The 15,889-nt window shown below is 37.2% G+C and overlaps 2 protein-coding genes across 3 annotated transcripts in view; one reads left to right on the top strand and one right to left on the bottom strand.

Moving 5' to 3' along the window:
• mutyh (mutY DNA glycosylase) overlaps window positions 1–6,963 on the bottom strand; it is an 8,601-nt gene extending 1,638 nt beyond the window's left edge. The window contains exons 1-13 of one of the 2 annotated variants that reach the window (XM_015370334.1): window positions 6,765–6,963; window positions 5,894–6,021; window positions 5,353–5,392; window positions 5,178–5,251; window positions 5,048–5,089; window positions 4,887–4,958; window positions 4,664–4,777; window positions 2,771–2,868; window positions 2,549–2,693; window positions 2,397–2,469; window positions 744–923; window positions 444–589; window positions 198–350 (exon numbers count right to left, since the gene is read on the bottom strand). In XM_015370334.1, the coding sequence (XP_015225820.1) occupies window positions 198–350; window positions 444–589; window positions 744–923; window positions 2,397–2,469; window positions 2,549–2,693; window positions 2,771–2,868; window positions 4,664–4,777; window positions 4,887–4,958; window positions 5,048–5,089; window positions 5,178–5,251; window positions 5,353–5,392; window positions 5,894–6,021; window positions 6,765–6,867 (1,368 nt within the window). In that variant the 5' untranslated portion in view covers window positions 6,868–6,963. Of the gene's footprint in view, window positions 1–197; window positions 351–443; window positions 590–743; window positions 933–2,396; window positions 2,470–2,548; window positions 2,694–2,770; window positions 2,869–4,663; window positions 4,778–4,886; window positions 4,959–5,047; window positions 5,090–5,177; window positions 5,252–5,352; window positions 5,393–5,893; window positions 6,022–6,764 lie in introns of both variants that reach the window. The other variant, XM_015370333.1, reaches the window with a different exon arrangement.
• Window positions 6,964–10,066: 3,103 nt separating this feature from the next.
• On the top strand, window positions 10,067–12,995 carry LOC107081954 (galectin-3-binding protein A-like). Its single transcript, XM_015370341.1, has 5 exons — window positions 10,067–10,124; window positions 10,419–10,610; window positions 10,743–10,874; window positions 10,979–11,249; window positions 11,963–12,995. Exons 1-5 carry the CDS (start codon window positions 10,067–10,069, stop codon window positions 12,993–12,995), a joined length of 1,686 nt encoding a protein of 561 aa, XP_015225827.1.
• The last annotated feature ends 2,894 nt before the right edge of the window (window positions 12,996–15,889 follow it).

Raw genomic sequence — 15,889 nt, 5'->3', positions numbered from 1 at the left:
CCTCCTCATGATGTCAGAGGTTTAATAGATTTTTTTCTTGGCATGATGGACACCTCTGATAAAAATTTCATTAAATTCAATCCATTATTTTTTAAGTTATGCTGTACACAGACAGACAAGCACACAAACTCTCCTTGGCGAAGGGAATAATTAGCAGCATATCAATGGTAGGCAATGAATTCAATGCAAGCACAAACCTTCTTCAGCCCTGTGGACACGGCAGCTTCCTGTAGGCCAGATCCAGACATCCATTTCTCCTTTTCAGTCTGTAGTTGTGTAACATCCTTCTCCTTTAGGCACAGACTGTAAACCACGTAGGTCTGATGAATGTGGGAGAAGATGTGCACCACCTAGAGGCAGACAGTGAAGAGATGACTGCAGAGAAAAAGGCTCTCTTGCAACGGAAAAGTGTGTGAAAGTTTGGTGATAAAGATCCAGCTTACCTCTCCCACATACTGGAGTAAATGTTCATTCAAGCAGCTTCTCAGTATTCTGTTGACTTCTTCACACAGCGCCTTCCTATGTTTCACCTCAGCATTGGACTCCTGCTGTAGCAGACTGGGGAACTCCCATAAACCTGCCAGCAAACCTGCAAACACAAACATCACTGTTTGATATTAAATTAAATCAAGCAGGGAGGCGCGGGAGGAAGCGCGGACAGATGAACCTCAGATCTTTAGGTTGTTGTTTTTTTCCTGAAGTCTCGCTTCAGGATGGAAAAGATGAGATCATGCAGCGCTGACCTTTGTCTGGTCTCTGTACCAGTAGATACTCCTCGCCATCTTCTACGGGCCTGGTGACCACGCAGGTCAGCGTTCGCTCTACCCGGGGAGCTTTCTTGGCTGGCTTTCTGGGGAAGTTCTGGACGCCCAGCTGATCGTCCCACGGCTCCGAGGGACACAGGGAACAAGCTCCACTGTGCTCTGAGGAAACTGTGGGTCATTAACAGGATTTAACTCATGTCCAAAAGTTGAGCTGAACCATAGGTGTTTACAGCCCTTTTTTTAACACTGTAAGCGCTTCTAAAAATACAATTAGAAAAACAAAAACTATAAAAAAAAATGTAAAAACAGTATAGTACTTGATTAAAAGTAATATTTAACCCCTTTGTCTCTGAAATGGTTTGATCCATCGTCCTACCTGAGCACTCTCTGCTGAATAAGTGAATGGCTTTAATCAGGATATGTTGCACAGAGCTTATACTTAAATGTATAGTGCAGGATGTTCTTTTTCTGGGTGGATCATCAAAATAAGTGGTGCTCCTAAATTTCAGTCATTCCTGTGATATCTTTATGTAAGGCTGTTCTACGTGCTTGTCCCCATTTTCACTTATCAGTAGTGAGTCTGACATGATGGAAAAATTGCAAATCTTCTTTTGGAAAGTAAGCATTTATGAGCGAAGCACAGAGCAACTTTTAAACAGAGCGTGCACGAGGAGAAATGGGATATTGCATGCTCTCACACGCATTTAATAGGCGTTCCCTCTTGGGAGAAGGTACAGGGTTTTTTTAAAGTGAAGAGGGCGGGTCTTTTTAAAAAAATCATCAAAATCCTCCACAATACCTTTAAGTAGGATTATTATTATTATTATTATTATTATTATTCTAGTCTTTGTTAGATTTTCTTATTTTTTAAGTCCAAAACATTGGAAATCAAACATCTAATCTAAAACAGAGTAGAGGGCGGGTATTTTAAAAAAAATTGGCAAAAATCCTCCACTATACCTTTAATACAAACTCTTTATAAAGATTACTAGTCCTCCTGTTTGCTGCGCTTAAATTTAGGTTACTCTTTATTTAATGGCAGGATTTAGCTAACATTACAGTTGTTCAGTACCGCAGCCCTGTTTAAACTGGAATAAGAGAAGCTAGCTGCTTTCATATGCCAAGGTGCTGATATTGACAAGATATTAGCACGTTTGTGTAGAGAGCCTCATCAAGTACATCTGATAGCTTGAAAAAAAACAAAAACAAAAAAAAGAGTCAGATTTAGCTAAGAGTAGCCTGCGTCAATGTTTATATCTCTAATTAGATCTGAAACACAGTTTGGTTATGTGCCTCTAGCAGCAGGAAGACAACTTCATGTATTAATATCATTCATATTGTGTTTTTGTGTACAGTTGTGCTTATATAGTGTAAAAAAAAAAGCTGCCAGTGAAATAAGAAAATAGCTGCTTCTGCTTTGCTTGTCGGTATTTGGCCAAAGCGTTCAGATATGATGTATTAGTTAATGATGGAGCAGTTATTGGCAAAAGGAACTGAGCAAGTTCCAAAAATGTAGAAAATATGTAAAAAACAGTGATATTAATCTTGCCTGGCCAGATGACTCTGTGGATTCTCAGCACCCCTAAACCTCTGACCCTAGAATTGCCCCTGAGCTGAAAGCAGGAGACTTACTGCAGTCTTCGATATCTGGAATGTCCATCTTTCCTAAAAGCTTCTTCGCATTTTGCTCCTGTTTTAAATGAACCTGCACAAAAACACAAATGAAAAGCTTTTACTACATTAGAGAATTTCCTCCACCCCCCGAGCTTCAACAGTGAGGCAACCTTGTGATACGAGTGACAGTGAGACTGAACAGGACACTGGCTGCACAGGGGTCCTTTGGGGGTGCAGACTCGTGCTCCCAGCTCCATCATGGCCTGGTTGAAGTCTCCAGGCCTCTTTGGATCCACCAGCAAATTAGCAAGACTCCTGAAAAATAAATACCGTAAGTACTCAGCAGAGGATATTAGGATCACTGCTTAATTCAATGTCAATCTAAAGCGCACCAAAGAGCCTCTGTTACTGGGGGACTCGTGCTGTCAGCTCCAATGGCCCTCAGTCGACACAGCACCCGAATCACATTCCCATCTACGGCACCAGTGACCTGAGAGGAGATGGTACCAGGGAAGGGAAGTTAATAATGAAGCTATACTTTTTAAATAACACCTATTCTGGTAAACGTTAAGGAATTATTATGGTTTCACAGTTCATTCCTAAAGCTATCCAATACCTCATGGACCGGATTTTTTATTACAGCTCTAGCATTTCAACTTAAGACTTAGACAGATTGATTTTGTCATTTTGTACACACAAGTGTAAACAAAAATACATTTTGTTAAGAACAGCTCTGTAGACAATTTCATTCTTTTAAAATGCAGCCTTGAAAAAAAGTAAAAAATCATATGTTTATATGTAATATAAACATTTGACTGTATATTTATAGTTCTAACATTTTCATTTTTTTTATAACAAAATATAATACAATAAAATAACCCATTTTACATGACAGATTTAGAAAATCTTTTCTATTTTAAATCTAATTGAACTCCTAGTTGTTCATATGAAAATCAAGGAATCAGTGGAATTCATCTTGGGGAACCAGAATAAAAGGGGGTGAGCAGAAATACAGTTTTCAGACTTTTATTTTATTTTTTTTAAATCTAAACAACTTGCATTTTTCCTTCCATTTCACAGAAATAAATTGTTTGGTTTCACATTGGAGTTTTTATCTTAAAATATGAGAACAGCTCTGAAATCTTTCTGAAGAAACTTAAAGGTATACTGTAGGATGTTCTTTTTCCGGGTGGATCATCTAAATAAGTGGTCCTCCTAATTGCCAATTATTCTGGTGATATGTTTACATAGGGCTGTCCTATGTGCCCGTCCCCAGTTAGCTATCTTTTTCTGCGCATGCGCACTTTCAGGCATGAGCTATGGTCTCAGCCAGTCATTGAAGCTCACCTTTCTCACCTCGCTTCTTTGAAAAATGGTAGAGGGTCATAAGAGAAAAAGTATCTACTAAGTGTATGAGAAGAAAAGAAAGTCCTCGGAATAGAGAAACAAGACCAGAGTGTTTCTGGGAGATTCTTTCACACGATGACGTACATTGATAGCACACGTCAGGCTTCCCACTGATGCCTCGGTTGAAAAATTTCTACTCGATAGTAAAGTTTGGCATTCTATTTGAAGAAATCCATTTCACATCACTGCTAATAATGGGCTCTTGCATGCTCTCGCACACGTTTAATAGTGCTTCCCTCTCAGAAGCAGGTACAGGGTTGTGCATGTGCATTTCCTTTTAAAGTGCAGAGGGCAGGTCTTTTAAAAAAATGTGTATAAACCTCCAATATACCTTTAAAATTTGACCAGGACTAATAATAATATTTCTGATTGTTATTTTTACTGCAGTACAGAGTAGGGATATTAGACTTCTATGTAACACATAAAATGTTAAACTTTCATTAAGTCTAATTTCTAATTTGACAAATCGACTTGTAAGACCTATCAGATGAACTCTAAAGGAAAAGGTTGGAAAAGTTTCCAAGTTTCAACTACTTTTTTTATTTTTATTTTATTACAGTTGTAACTTTTATAATGGTGAGGTTAAAATCAGTATATATTTTTTAGATGTTTTACTTTTAAAACTAAACTAAAAAGAGAAAAAATAAATTATTTCAGTGGGAATAAATAATGACCCGACTGATTTTGATAAACCATTTAATAGGCTTTTTAGACTCTGTAGTATTGTGTGAGGCACGTCAAGAACTGAAGCTAATTAGAATCTTTTACGATGCATTAAGTGTCTAACTGCGAAATGTTTAGTGACGTTAAGAAAGGACAGTGTGTCAGAGCAGCATTTTTTTTCATTGACCCACAGCAGCTCCAGTCACTGGACCAACCTGCCCCAGAGCAATAGACCCGATGGCTGAAGCCGTGTAGCGTCCAACGCCAGGCAACTGTTTCAGCAGGTCCTCAACAGTCCGAGGCATTTGCCCCTCTAGCTCTGAGACAACCTGAAGGAAAACATCCAGTAAAAACAAATGATCACATCAAAGTACTACAGAGCTACTGGAAAAGTATATTTATTACAAGCAGCGCTCAAACATTTTATTATGGATGCACCTTCTGGGCTCCTTCATGCAGCCTTCTTCCTCTGGAATAGTAGCCAAGCCCCGCCCACATCTGGTTTACCTCCTACACGCACAAAAAAAAAAAGAAAAAGAAATCTATTTATTACATCTAAAAAGAAAGGCCTTTCTGCATGCATTGGTCCAAACAAGTACCTCTATTGTAGCAGAAGCGAGATCCTGCACTGTGGGCCACCTCTGCAGCGTAAAATATGCAGCATTGTTATTAGACTTCACAAAGGATTGTTTAAATGTTAGATAAGGTACCAGACTTTCACATACTCACCTTCATCCATCTGTTATAGTAGTCTTTGACTGTTGCAACTTGGGTCTGCTGCAGCATTATTTCTGAAACCCACACTGACCCAAAGGATAAACTATTTACAGATCAACATCAACGCATGCATTAAATAGCAGTAGAAATTTGTAATTATTTTCTTGAACCCATCCATTTTTATTACCTGCATATGTCCTGATGTTAATGTCTGATTCTGTTATAGCCTAGAGAACACACAGAGTCAGGCAGGACTACTTTTACATTACAAAGGCTTAATCAAGAAGATTACAATTGTTATGGTAAGAATGGAAACCCCTGTAATTCATTATAAGTCAAAGAGCTTTGAAAACATTTGTACATTTAAAGCGTCATTAACGTCCATCCTATTCTGGTAAAATAGTTGGGATGGTCCTTGATTGTTTTTTTTTTGTTTGTTTGTCTGTTTTTACATAAAACCTGCACTTATTAACACTAGTTAGCACAAAAAAAAGACTAAACTAAATGAAAAATAAATAATTGTGAACAAGCATGACAATTAAAACAAAAGTACAAGAGTATTTTTTTTGCAAAATTAGCACAAAATTAAATATATCTATGCAGATAAATTATTTTAGATGACAATAAAATCACCAAACTAACAGTTCGATTAGACTGCAGTGTTTATACATTAGCAATAAGTTGACAGTGTAAAGTAGTGATTAAACATGCCAATAATAATAATTTACCAGAGTCCTCCATGGCAGCTCTCTCTTCTCTCGGTCATACCAGTGAAGGAGCTGAGATTGCAGCTGCACAACCTCAGCAGGATCAGAGAATGAGTGATATGAAGAAGATGGACACAGAGTGTCTGGCTCTGGATGGGATGGAAAACATAAAGCAAATATAAATAATCAAACAAAACACAATTAAATATTCCCTGCTGAAATAGGAAACGTCTTCAGGCTTTTAGGCTTTATATGGGGCCAATTGTGACATTAGAAGCCCTTATGCCATGTGATTTCAGAGTCAGCAGTCCATCATGATCTGCTGATCTCCTGTTAATGTAGGCAGCAATGATCAACATCACATTGAAAGTAATCAATACTGCGAAGCCTTTAATTTTCAATAACATTTGAAATTCTTAAAAAAAAAAAATATCGGTGTTTTTTTTTTCTTGCTTGTTTGCTTTGTTTTTTTTTATTTGTTTTTTTTGTACCGTTATATAGAGATATATAGTATTTCTTTAAAGCCAAATTTATAATATTTTTTTGTGATACTAAGCTTTAGAAACATGACTCTTTGTGTCCATGTGGTTTGTTATTTGTTGTATTTGTTTTTACATAACAGAAAAATTATAGTCCAATAAAATAAAGCTATTGTATTTGCTGTCATGTGCATAATATTTTTTGCTCATTTGTTTGTTGTTGCTTTTCTTTAACAGAGGGTCTGCTATATTTTTAAGATGTTTACAGTAGGTTAGAGAGCTAAGAAAAACGAATCCACAATCAGAGCAAACTCTTTCCCCTGGAACTGAGGGCTCAGTTAGTGCTCCTAAGTTCATGTTCAAACACCACCCAGACTTTTTCTCTTATAATAATTATGAAACCAGCGTGGTACCTTGTTTCAATGTTTTTAATCTCTTCCGGGGTTGAATACTTTTTTCCAGCGTCTCCACGCGAGCTTTTTGACCTTTGGCAGCTGCTAATCGTAACCTGCTCATTATTGAACTCTGCAAACAGGAGATAAACACTGTGTTCTAAAAAATAACCATGGATTCCCCTCAGAAATGCATTGCAGCTCCCGCCACCTTCACAGAGAACGGCTAATGCTCGTCCAATCAGCGGTAAGGAAATACAGCGCAATAGTGGCGTCACATCCGAGGGGCGGGACTAAATAAACGAAGCACTTTTACAGCTCATTCTAAAATCTCAACAAAGAAAATCGCCACAAAAAACAAAAAAAAAATTAATAAACAAACAAAGCATGTAATAAGACGATGAGAAAAGCTGCGAATTTATGTGTAGTTAAACCTGCTGGGTTTTATTCAATAATATAGATATTAAAGTAGATTTATACCTGAAATGTTCCTGGGTTATATTTTACATAGGTTGTAAAACTTACCTATAAAACTTTACCCATTGCTACTAAACCAATCAAATGGGAAGAATAAAAACATGAGTTATAAACATTTATCGCATAAAATACAGTACTAAGTTCCACTTCAACATCAAATAAAATCATAAAGTAAAAAAAAAAAAAGACAAATTACGACCAAAATTCATAAGTATAGCTAGTGCCTAAAATTATGAATTTATTGTTTGTCATGATTTATGGTTACTTGTAATCAATCATTGGTTGCTTTTAAAATGTATGCCTCTAAAACTGTGGTATTATTCATTTTTTTCATAAAATAATTAAAATATTTTATCCTCATGTTTAAATTCTGTAAACATATAAAAAAGAAGAAAACAATGGTTAAACGTTTAGATACTATTAACCAGCTCATTTTGATTGCTTTGTGTATTTGTGCCAGTTAATTAAGTTTTCCATCTAATTGGCAGTCAGCTTTGTTACAATAAAAAAAAAAAAAAACAAACGTGACAATGAGCAGGATGAATCAGGATTTTACATAAATGACTAGACATTTTCTAACCTTTAAATAAGATTATTATGTTGACACATTAGCTTTGTTCAAGTGCAAAATCTTTGCTCTTTTTTCATTCTCGTGTTATTTTAAGAAATTATTGTCTATGAGTTTGTGAAAGACAATTAAAACGTTTTTCATACCGTAAGAAGCTCCCAATCAGGGCTGCAAACAGGATGGAGGAAGTGCTTATCAGTAAAAAGTATTTCTTTAAAGCTATATTTATCTACTTTTTGTAATACAAAACATCAGAAATATGAACAAAATAAATAAATAACTGACTCTTTGTGTTCATGGGCAACCATGTGGTTTTTAATCTTTGTTTTTGTTTTTACATAAGAGAGAAATTACAGTTCAAGTCCATTGTTTGAGCTGTCCTATGCACAATATATTTTATTATTTGTTTTAACCACTGTTACACCCTCTGTTTAAACGGGCTTCTGATGTGCAGCTAAACAGACAAAGCAAAGGAAGTGTTGAAACCATTATTAACCAGATGGGGTTGTGTTTCAAAGCAAAGTAAATCTAACCTCAATGCGAGGGTTGCTTTTATTTGAGAATCATTGTGCACTCTTTTGTCCACTGCATGCAGAAGTTGGACTCTCCAAATAATGTAGGCAGTGTTTAAGAAGAAACATATGCAATGCCAACATCTATTAAGAATCCATAGAATAAAGGGGTTAATAAATGAGCTAACATCAAAAGAGACTGGTAAATAGAGGAATATAGTAGTAGTCTTTTTAAAGTGCATATCCTTGCAAAAGTAATTTTTGATTTTTAAACTATCATTATATTTATTATTATTATTCATCCATCCGTTTTTGCGTCACGCTTTATCCCTGCTGGGGTTGCGAGGGGTGTTGGTGCTCCAGCTGTCAATGGATGAGAGGTGGGGCACACCCTGGACAGGTCGCCAATTTATCGCAGGGCAACACAGAGACAAGGAGGACAAACAACCATTCACGCACACACTCACACCTAAGGAGAATTTTGGTAAATTAACCTAACAGTCATGTTTATGGACTATGGGAGGAAGCCTGAGTACCTGGAGAGAACCCACTCATACACAGGGAGAACATGCAAACTCCATGCAGAAAGACCTCAGGCCAGGAATCAAACCCCGAACTTTCTTGCTGCAAGGCAGCAGTGCTACCCACAGCTCCACTGTGCAGCCTATTATTATTATTATTATCTTCATCATCATCTAACAGGTATAGGTCTGAAAGGTGTACCATGCATTTATGTTAACCTCCTGACTCATTATTTTGTATTTGAACAGCCGTTCTGAAGTTAAAGAATGCATTGTCACCAAAGTTACATCTCATCTGGACAGAACCCTGTTTTCCACATGTTTGCAATTTCCCCAACATGGTTTGTGAAAAACAACAATAACATTTTGTTGTCTAATTCCAAAAATCCCACAAGAAATCTGCAACGAATGAATTCTCCCACTGGAAAGGAGGATCTCTACAGTTTCCTAGGCAGTTTGCTGTTGTCGCGTATTCTTTAAATTTTCAGATGAACAGCTCTTAGAGAGATTGAAGACAATTTTACAAACTTTTTTGCAACATTTCCTCTGAGTATTCTGCCGTGTTTCTTTGTCTTCTTGATGATGTCCATTTTCCAATATTATCTAGCAAACCACTAAGGTGGCACTGTATTTAAATACAGATTTTATCTTTTTACTACTACTACTTCTTCTACTAATAATAATAAGCAGGTGACTTCAGTGAACAATTGATTGCACAGGATTGTTTTTTTTTTTTGTTGTTGTTGTTTAAAAAAAAGTATCAGAGTAAAAGGAGCTCAATACAAAGGTAAGCCATCATTTTGAGATATTTTCTCTGGGAATTAATGATGCTGAACCACAAGAAATCCTAATTTAAATAAGTTTAGACTTATAAGGCTAACATGTTAACATATGCTAAACATTTCGCAGAAAGAGTCTCTCTGTCTGTAACTAAGCAAAAATTAAACTTACGACTAATTTAACACTGAGGCATCTGCCCACATGTTCTTTCTTTCCCATGGGATTAAACACACCTTTATTGGGTGTGGTAATTGCTGGGAAAGTCTCTTTCCTGATTTTCTTCAGTTCCATTTTTCTCATGAGATTGGTTAGTTCACTTCTCCAAAGTACTGCAGATATATTGAGTTCAGGTAAGCTAATGGACAATTTGCTGTTACTCTGCAAATAAACTCTGAATAAAACACATTTTATACAGCACTTAAATTTGACCATTTTCCCGCTTGTCCTCTGAATTTTAACAGCACAATGAAAGGGAAAACCTTGTTTTTCTACAGTTTTCTTCTGAGAATTTGCTTTGCTAATGGTGAGTAAAAAATGTATTTGTTTCTCTGTAAGCTATACCATTAAATTTTAATAATTTCGTTTATCTTTGATCAAAGTGGAAATAGGCTTCAAGGGACTTAGGCCATTCTATTATGTCACCTCTCTTTAATAAAGGTGTTTGAAAGAATATTTTACATTTCAGTAGTTTGTAACTGTTTATAAACTATATTGTCCATTGTTTTTTACGCCCTCTGATGTTTTTGGTGTGCATAGACATGAAGTGAAATGTTTAGTTGTTTAAATGTCTTAATTACTGTTATTTTTTTCTCTGAAGGTTATGAAGAAGGTTTTGTCAGACTGATGGGAGGTCAAGATAACTCTGAGGGCCGTGTGGAGATCTTCCATAATGGGGCCTGGGGGACCGTGTGTGATGACGGTTGGGACATTAATGATGCCAGAGTTGTGTGTCAGCAGCTCCTTTATCCTGGTGCAAAAGAAGCTCCAGGATCTGCTGCTTTTGGGCAGGGTAATGCTTCTAACTCTGAATAACTTTTTCAAGGCAGTACAGATTAACTCTAATAAATTAAGAGAATTGCAAACATAACACTCGAAGTTTTTTTTTTATTTACAATAAAAAAAACCTTACTGCTTTTCTTAGGAAGCGGAAACATCTTGATGGATGACTTAGGCTGCACAGGAAATGAGATAAGCCTCCTTCAGTGTACCTTTGGTGGATGGGGAGTCCATAATTGTGGCCATTCTGAGGATGCTGGTGTTAGGTGTGAAACTGGTAAGGCTTCCAACTCCAAGTGACATGTATCCATATTTTGCTGAGAAACAGACAGAAACACCCTATAACCTCCCTACTCCCGTGTGCGTGTTGGTGTCTGGCAGGATCTGAGCCCAACAGGAGGGACCCCACCCCTGAATACACTGTGGACCATAATGCAACCCTTACTGCGGAACTGGGGGAGCTGTTTGACAGTGGGCACGACTGTGACCTGAACATACCAGTGATGGTGGACAACAGCACTGTAGAGACAGTCTGTGTTCACAGGGTTATACTCTCCTTGAACGCTAATCTCAAAGAATCACAGCCAGATTTCCACAGACTGAGCATCAGCGTCTCCTCTGAATGCAGTCAATATGCCAGAACATTTCTAAGGTAAGTTTATTTCCAGCCATCTGAGCTTGCCCATAACATATATATTTTTTCTGGACTTCTTGAAAATGACCCAATTCTATTGGTACCGGTAAGTTACTAGAAATCAATGCAGGATTTTCCTTCCATTTTGTAATAACTCAGAACAGATGACCCAGAATTCAGGACAGTGGAATAATTAAAGGCTTTTATTTTAAACACAAGAGCAGTTTGTGGATCTGATGTATCAGCAGCTAGGGTGTCTATGACTGAAACTCTGCTAGTTTAGTCCTGTATCCAAAAAACGAGGATGGTTCCAGCCGGTGAACAGAAGCAGCGGGCACTGCAAAAGAGTTCCAGACGTGGAAGACTGCAGAGGGGCAGACAGACTCAAAGGTCCAAAGGCAAAAACAGATCAGGATCGGACAATCAGAACACTAAACTCGCTAGAAAACTCGCTTCACCAAAGGCTCAAGAATAATCTGGCTCTGTTGGCTGGGAAACAGGGAGCTTAAATAGGAAACCGGAACAGCCGGATCTGGTGAGGAACAGAGCAGAGCTAGACAGGTGAAGGAAATGAGCAATCAAGCCAGCCATCAGCGCGCAAAATCATGACACATTTATCTTCTATTAAGTGTTGTTCTATTACTTAAAACCCTGACTTAACCCTAAATATTTTGGAGATTATTGTATTAAGTTATTTATTAAAGATAACTAATGAATATTTCATATTTCAGATACTTCTACACAAGAAAAGTTAAATTCACGATAACCTCTACCTGCATAATCAAGATGGCTTATGACTGGGGCCTGACAGAACTCCAGGACGAGGCAGCACATGTTTTCAGGAAGGTTCTCACAGAAGATTCCACTTTCCAGAGCCAGATCTCTTTCTGTCAGTATGCAGCTCTAGTCAGCGATGAGGCTCTGAAGGACATCTGTCTTCGTTACCTGGCGTGGAACTGTGAGACCCTGATCGATTCTCCTGCTTGGACCAAACTTCCTCTCTTTCTAGTCAAAGCCCTTCTTTCACGTTCAGACATTTTGGTTCATAATGAAACTGTCATTTTGCATGGACTGGAGAAGTGGGCAGCGGCTCAGGAAAACACCACTATTCCTGACATCCTTTTGAAGCTTATCCGCTTCCCGATGATATCGGCTGAGGACCTCCACAGAATGGATGGTTCCCAGTATCGCATCGGAAAGTTGGAGGGCTTCGAGTTTAATTCTCTGCCTGTCAGTGTTCTGCTCAGTGACCTGACAGAGAAACGGGACATCTATACTCCCAGGATTTATACCGGTGCCACATGGAGCTTCACATTCAGCACTCAGGAGATCAGAGCTTTCAACTATTCTGGCTTCTACATCGTTAAGGGTCAGCGAACGAGTAGCCTAACATCTGACTTCCAAACACCTGTTCACACCAGTTCCTACTTTGCATTTCAGAATGTTCTCTGGAGAGTGAAAGTATTTGTCCAGGAAAAAGACTGTGTGAGAGAAAGTGTGAGCTGCCCCTCTCTACCTGCAGTTAGTTTAAAGATTCAGGAAAAGCAGAATAACTTACCCAGTGAAATGCTTAGCCGCATTGGTTATAGAAACAAGATTGTTCTAAGATGTAGAGGGAGGCATGTTTTTTACATTGCTGAATTCAATTCTGTTGATAGTGAGAACCCTATATTTATTCCCAGTCTTGCAGAACAGACTTACCCATGTCAATCAACAGGGTTCTCATATCAAGTGGTGGTTTGTCCTTACTACTCAACGGATTAGGTTTGGTATTCTCATTAAAACCAATTAAATGGAGAGCGTATTGTATAATCATTGCTATTATTTAACCATATATATGTATGCACAGCATTCTATCAAAGAAATACTAACTTAACCAGTGTAATATTCCCCTGTGAGGAACCAAACTTTAATGAGGACCAAAAGTGTAAAAAACAAACAAAAAAAAAACGTTTTTAATAATGTCAAAAATGACAAGGGATCCAACGGCAAAACAAAATAAAATGGGCCCAACTGAACTGAGGTCAACTGAAAAGTAACTAACTCTGCTTAGGGCCCTGTCACACCTTGCCGATTTATCCAGCATATGCCTGACGTCCCAGAATCTTCTAAAACGCTGGGATACACTAAACGTTCTGTTTTTTTTTTTCAATTTTGGGTGTGTATATATCGAGTATTCTTTATGTGTCCAGAGCGTATGTCAAACGACAGCCTAGCTTATGCATAACGCACTGGAGCGTAATGCCCATTAAATGATGCACAAGCCCGTGTCCTGAGGGGGGCAGCGATGCGCCTGGAGGCACCTTATCTGCATAAATACATTTATTTGATTGCTGTATTAACCTAACTGCCTGCCAAAAAAAAAAAAAGAATAAAGAAAAATAAAGTTGGTTTGCAGTCACAGTAGATTCAGTGCCATGTTTGCTAGGAAGTTTGTTGGTCGTGATATGCATTGGAAATAAGGTCTTGATAAGTTATACATAAGTTACGCACACATTACTCCTAGGTTTTGGATAAACTAGACATTACGACTGATGAGTAAATTACACTTTGCATATCTCAACAATCACATGACTTACATGTAACTTATGCCCCACTTATGGCATACGCTGGTATACGTCGGGAAATCCCGAAGTATTTGTCATATGTCGACGTGTTTCAGCATGCTTCGGCTTACTTCATCGTGCTCATATCTTATACAAAATGTACACATAACTTATCCAACATATGCCATTTTTGCTAGATTTTTCATATGTCTAGCATACGCTCGCTAAATCGTCAATGCCTTTAAATAGGGGTGGAATAACTTAAAGGGAGGCACAATATAACAGAGAAAAACCAATAAAGAAAAAATCCTTACAAAACTAAAACATAATAAAAAAATAAAACAACTCTTTAACCTAGCAAAAGTAATACGTAAATATTAAGGTGACAAAATAACTGAGGTCAACTTAAACAACATTTCCCCCTCAGTTCTTCAGGAAAGTGGTATGTTCCTGGCTTTCACCTGCAGCTGATCTGCATTTGCAGAACCTCAAAGACAAGAACAAGAGTGAGTTAAACCATTCAGACATATGAACTAAAGTGTGCACCCATAAGAAAATATACATCTAAATGGAATAACTTAAAATTAATATGGAACTAAATACGAACTATGAAAACTATACAAACACTTTGTTGTGGAGGTAGAAGGATCCACCACATACCCCAAGTAGATTTTTAAGACATTTTGATTGTACTTTTTCAGGGGTGTCTCAATCTGATTGTTTTGCTGCTTGTACTTATTATCGGTTTCTTCAGTGTAATAAAAAAAAAAACACAACATGACCATTGTATGATTTTTTTCATGATTTTAGTCATCCATTCACACATTGATAGTGGTGAGCTACATTGTAGCCACAGCTGACGTGGGGCAGACTGACACTCAGCACCACTAGGCAGTCATAAAAGAAAATAAGAGAGATCTAGCTTGAACCCTGACACCCTCACCTACAGTCATCTCTAGTAACTCACAAAGACGTTTAAACTCCATTTTCAAATAGTATCAAGATAAATCTGCTATGAATCATATAAAAGGTCAACAGCAGCAACCAGTTAAGCGCAAATATCAGCAGAACGGGTTTTTCCTGTTTTATTTATTGTTTTGTTCCAACAGGCCCTGTAATAGTTTGATCCTGCTAAGAGTATTTGGGAAAAAACAATACATGTGTGAAGGTTTTCCCAAGTAGATCTCTGAGAACTGGTCCTAAGGAAAGTTTCTGTTCCCTCGAGTTTTCATGAGAAACATTTGCACTCCCTAAATCATTCTGGAAACTACCGTAACTGTTTGGGAGAAGCAATAAAAACACCAAATGTTTACAATAATTACAGGTTTCAGTAAAATTGCTGTTTTTCTCATTAATTGTTACTGCTCAAGTTTTTGGTAATTGTATTTCTTTTTAAAGACTGTATAATCCAGATGTTCAAATGCACATAAAATGCAATGATTTCAATAAAATATTAAATAGAGCTGCAAAAACAAAAGATTGAGTTAGCAATACCTAAGTAGTGTTGATTTAAAGTGCCTTGTACTGTAGAACCCCTCACAAGGTATTCTATCATCCCCAATGTAAAACAAGGTGGTGGTGGCATCATGTCGTGGGTATACATTTTTTCCCAGAAAGGATAGGAAACCTCTAAAATAAAAGAAAGACATTTTTAATGTTTTGGAATAACTACTTTAGTATTTTAGCTGACTTTTTGTGCTATTTATTGACTTCATTACATTTATTTTTGTTACCAATCACACATATAGGTAAAAAAACTAAGCCTATTGGATTTGGAAATTGTAAAGGTATAGTGATGTGCAAGTAAAAAAATTGTGAAACAAGTAAACTAAATTATATTTTTTGGTTGACTTGAATAATGTTCAGAACACAATATACTCAGACTAAAATATCCAGAAGCATCTTAAATCTTATTAAATTAAATCATTCTCTAGATTATAAGGCACAGAATGTTTTTTACAGGTCAATTTGATTAGATCTTAACAGCAGTTTTGAATAAAAGCTACAAGACTTCACTCAAAATTTTATCCATGCTCAAGAAAAGAGCGATTAGGATGGTTCCTGTTAGTTTGGGTATCACAACTAAACTAATCTGTTTTTCATAAACGATCG

The sequence above is a fragment of the Cyprinodon variegatus genome, unplaced genomic scaffold (genome assembly GCF_000732505.1).
Source record: "Cyprinodon variegatus isolate N-32 unplaced genomic scaffold, C_variegatus-1.0 Scaffold45, whole genome shotgun sequence".
In the NCBI taxonomy this organism is placed as follows: Eukaryota; Metazoa; Chordata; class Actinopteri; order Cyprinodontiformes; family Cyprinodontidae; genus Cyprinodon; species Cyprinodon variegatus.
The sequence above is the reverse complement of the archived record's forward strand: the minus strand, read 5'-3'. Positions and strand labels throughout refer to the sequence as shown.